Below are 4,715 nucleotides of genomic sequence, written 5' to 3' on the forward strand. Positions count from 1 at the left end.
AAAACTGCATAATGGAGCCCTACAGGAACACGGCAGCAAAACAAATAAACACGAGTGCAGCTGGCGCGGTGACTGTGCCTCTGCCCCCGAGCAACCGTCTGGTGACATCAAATTATAAACCCTGAAAACCTTCACACCCTTGCTGTTGCTCATACTGGAGGCATAATGGAAATGATCTGGTTAATTAAGGTGAGGTTTATAAAATATTTACGTGCGTGCACACACACCTAAGTCACGTCCTCCGACACTCGGAGGCAGCGACATCGCGGCACTGCAGGCCGGGCCACAGTGCTCCCTTCCTCTGCCCTGTGTCCGTGGGAAACCCAGGCCCAGCTCAGGGCGGGTGCCAGCCTCGGCCGCCGCAGCATTCCGGGAGCGCGGCCCCACTCGGCGGTGGCTCTGGCTCCGCGACGCCTGCTGCTCAGGGCACTACCCTGGGCGTCCGACCGTCCTGCGTCCTTCGATTCCGCGCTTTTCCTTACAGGGTTTCCTGGAGCTGAAGCCACTCGGGGCATCTCCTCCCGCCCACCGGCATGGCCACTCGCTGGGTGCTACTCTTTGCCTGGCTTCACTTGGGGCGTCCCCGGCCCCCAGCGTGGGCCCCGGCTTGGAGTGCTAGGAGAGCCCGCGGCCACCAGGGGTCTGGTCCAGGGAACTGTGGGGTCGCCACAGCTGGACCGGCTTGGGGTCCCGGCCTGGCACCCAGGGGCTGCACGCTTCCGCGCGGGTCTCCACCGCGGTGGACTGACAGTCGCCTCGCTGTCGCCTGGGTGACTTTCCCGGTCCTGCTGGAGAAAGGTGCAGAGTCCTAATGAGTATTTAACAAGACTCATGAATCGGTTAGCGCGTGTCGGGGCGCAGGCCCGGCTGGGGTCCACGCGGGCCAGGTCGGACCTCCCAGCCCCGCCACCAAGCTGCGGCCAGGCGCGGCAGCCCTGCCATCTGTATAGCAACGAGTGGCCCGTTTTGAAAGGCAGGCGACGAAGACCGCGGTGCCTCCCACCGCATCTCGGTGTCGGGTCAGTGTGGTCCCGGTCCTCGGCTCCAAGCACAGGTCCCAAAGGTGGCTCCGGGGAGGAAAGCGGTCACCCTGTGAGATTCCTCCTCTTCATCAGAGACTCCCAGACGGCAGAGCTTAAACATCACTGGGTAATTATTTTGGAAGAAATAAAATTGCAAATGAGGATGCTGTGGGGATTGTTTAACCTCATCCTTATGTCAATACGCCCCAGGGGCTGGGGTGGGGAGGGGAGCGAAGACTCGCCCAGGACTGAGGGGAGAGAAAACGGGAACCCGATATTTGTCAGAGAAGGGCTAACAGTTCTCCCCCGTTTACAAAACTGCTACAAAGGAATAATGACGAGCAAGTAAACTTTCCATCGAGACATAAAACCTGCTTAAACGCCAACTCGGTTCAAAAGCGCGTCGTTGATCAGCGCTGCGCCCTCCCCTCTGCAGCCCTAGGCCTCGGGGTCCCTTCTCCTCTCGCACCCAGCCCGCTCCCTCCGTGGCACACGCGCTGTGCACACACAAGGGTGCACCCAGAGGCCCATGTCCATCCCAGACCCGGGGACTCGGGGTCGGGGCTTCCCAGCTCCGGGGTCCCTGTCACCGCCACTGTCGAGCTTCGCGGGGTCTCACCAGCGACCTGGGGCAACTACCCCAGGTCCTCAGAGAACGTGTGCTCCGTGGCTCCCAGACTGGATCCGGGATGCCAACCAGGCGGAGCTCCGATTCGGCCGTGCAGCGACCCCTAGGTCTGGATTTGCACCGCTCCTCGGTTCTGCCTCTGTACAGTGACTACGGGGCAGCGACCGGGTGAGGTCCGCTCCTGCCAGGCACAGCCTTCCGAGGAGTGGCTGGGCCTGTCCAGGCCACCCCTTGCAAGACAGGGACGATGGCTGAGTCTGGGGAAGCGGGTCTGTCCTGGCTCGCTGATCCAGCACAGCAGGGCTGGGGCCGTCCCTTTTCCACGGGGGTAAGGTGGACCCCACACCCTCCCTCCCTCCAGTGTTCAGGAGCCACTGCAGGATCCGGGTCATCCCTCCTCTTTGCCCTGCGTCCCTATGGACACCAGAGGAGTTGAACCAGTGAGCCCGACTGGTCACTTTGGGGAAAGTTCTGGACCCTTGTTAAAGGGGATATTTAAGTCAGACCCAAGCCTCCTGGAGGCAGAGCTTTTCTCCAGGTTGGGGTATGCTGCGCTGTGGAGCCCTAGGTGCCACTTAACCATGAGATGCTAAGAAAGAGTGGCCGGGCAGCGGGAGGCATATCCCTGTGGACACTGAGCAAGGAGCTTTTCGCTCCTTCTGCATCCGGCCTCCTCTCCAATGGGATGCTGGGGTGGCAATCCTCTCTCCGCATTGCTACCTAGTGTTCTAGATGCAAGTTTTTCGGTAAAGGTCCAAGGACAAAGAAGGGAGGAGGTGAGCTCGGGCCTGCCAGGCTTTCCTAGGATCTTCTGGAACTGGTTTTAAGCCCAGGAACCTCCAGTGCAGCCCCAGGTCCAGGCCCTGGGCAGAGAATGGGCCAGAGTCGCTTTCCTCTGTACCTTTTTAGGACTTCCTGAGAGCAAGTCCACTGGCCTAGCTGCTGCCACCTCCTCTGGAATGGTGCAGTCCTCAGGCAGAGTTCACAGGGCAGTTTCCAGGTGGGGGACAGCCACGTCCTCCCTGCTCACCTCACTGCTGTCCTCAGGAGCTTCCATTACCCCTGGAGCAAGTAAACCTTCCATCAAGACTTAAAACCTGCTTAAAATCACTTGATACAAAAGTGCGCTGGAGGTGATGCAGACTGCATCCGGGTCCCCGTCATCACCCGCAGCCCCAAATTCTGATAGCTACCGAGTGACCAAAGTTGGCCTCGCCTGAGGCCACAGGTGGGGTGGGGTGTTGTGGCAGGTGGGTGGGAAGGAGGTCATCAATCCCTGAGGCTGAATCCTGACACTGAGAAGTGTCTCTGCACCTACATTCCACCTCATTCTCCAGGTCAAGCAAGAGGGCTTATCTCACCCTATTTACCTGTCACTTTGAAATGTGACACTGGAGTTTGCTAAACAGGACAGTGGTGAGGCTGCCCCATTTCTCAAACGGTGACTAGACTGCAGTGGTTGGATTTGTTTGGGGTAGAGGGAAGGGGGTTGGGAATCAGAGATCTGTATTGGGCTTCAAAGATGCATGGCACCGAGTGCCCACCCCAGGCCTCAGAATCTATGTCAAAGCAGGAAAGGAGCCCTGGTGGCTGGAGGGGCTTTGGGGGGTGGTGGAGGGGAGGGTGTTGGGGGGTGGCGGGGGAGCAGCATGAACAGGAGGAAGACCTGACTGAGAACTGAGAAATCAAGCCCGATTTAGGAGCTGGTAATTAGTAATTACAGTACTATTATGGGCATTATTGTTGCTAATTATTGGCGATGGCTCAGTGTCTGTCCTCAGGCCCGGGAAACGGGAGCCTTCCTCCTGCTGCAGAAGCCCCGGGCCTCTAGGTTCTGCGCAGCTGGAGGGGAAAGTAGGAGGCGGGGGCTCGGCCGGTGTCCCGGGTACGGTGGCTCTGGTCGCCAGCAACACAGCATGCGGGCGAGGGGCCCAGAGGCCTAAGCCGAGTCCGACGCCTGGGTGTGCGGCACAAACTCCGGCGGGGTGCAGTGTGCGGAAACGCTGCGGAGGGCTGCTGTCTGCCGCCGCCTAGGAGGCTGCGCGCCAAGAGGCCCAGGAGCTGGGGCGGGTCCCTGGCCATGCTCCCGTCCCGCACCGCCGCGACCAAGCCGGCGAGCGCAGCGCAGAGGGGGCCTGCCCCGGCCGTCCCCATCGCAGGGAAGCTAGGAGGACAGAACATTCGGAGTGTGCTTCTGGGAGCGTCGTGGCCAGGCCCGCGTCGATCCGGAGCCACCCCGGAGCTCCCCGTGTCTGGCTTCGGACGCCCGCTCTTCCCGCGAGGTTGAGGGTGGCGAGGGGAGATGGAGGAAGAAAAGGGACAAGGGGCTGGGGGCCAGGTGGCAGCCCCGTCCCCGCCGTCAGCTCGGGTCTGCGCGCTCCACACAAGTTCACTTCCTGCATCTGCACACCTAGTGGACAAACGAGGGCGCCCAGGCCACGGTGGCTTCCCCCGTTGCAGGGGTTGGGGGCTGGGAGTTTGGGGTTCGGGGGTGAGGAGTATGGGGTGGGGGTGGAGGTTTCTTCCAGCTGCAAGGGTGCTTTCTCGGCGAAGAAAAGGCCCCTTTCCCTCACTTCCTTACCCTCCCGACCCCCTTCCTCCAGGAACCCACCGCCAAGGACTGCGTCTGCTTCCCCTAAGGCAGTGGCTCCTCAGCTGGGGTGGCTCTTTCTCGAAGTTTTCACAATCAGGAAAGCCCGCGGAGCTCGGCCACTTTCTGTTTCTCCCAGTGCAGCGAGGCCAGTCATTGCCGGATGATCTGTTGATACCAAGTGCTACGTCGCGCTGGAAGTGTCAGGCCACGTTGGTTTAGTGGCGCACCCAGGGCGCCTGAGTGCATTTCTGCCAAAGATGTCCCTGGGAGGCGTAGGCAACTCCGGCCTCGGAGAAGAGGCTGCTCGCCGCTGGCTGTCACCCGCACCGTGGCCGCCAGCCCCTTCCCGGCCGCCCCAACGGTAGACAAGCAGGCTCCGAGTTGTTTTTGTTAAAAAGGGGACACACCTCGGCTGCGAAACAGCAAACTCGGGTGTCGGACAGCTGTAGACCCATGTTGACAGGTTGTCAGA

General features: G+C 60.8%; 1 protein-coding gene across 1 annotated transcript in view; it reads left to right on the forward strand.

Moving 5' to 3' along the window:
- The first annotated feature begins 1,711 nt into the window (after positions 1–1,711).
- Positions 1,712–4,715, forward strand: part of IRX1 (iroquois homeobox 1) — a 10,054-nt gene continuing 7,050 nt past the window's right edge. The window contains exon 1 of the mRNA XM_008573420.1: positions 1,712–1,818. Coding sequence (XP_008571642.1) covers positions 1,712–1,818 — 107 coding nt within the window. The remainder of the gene's footprint in view (positions 1,819–4,715) is intronic.

The sequence above is a fragment of the Galeopterus variegatus genome, unplaced genomic scaffold, assembly GCF_000696425.1.
Source record: "Galeopterus variegatus unplaced genomic scaffold, G_variegatus-3.0.2 Scaffold917, whole genome shotgun sequence".
Classification (NCBI taxonomy): Eukaryota; Metazoa; Chordata; class Mammalia; order Dermoptera; family Cynocephalidae; genus Galeopterus; species Galeopterus variegatus.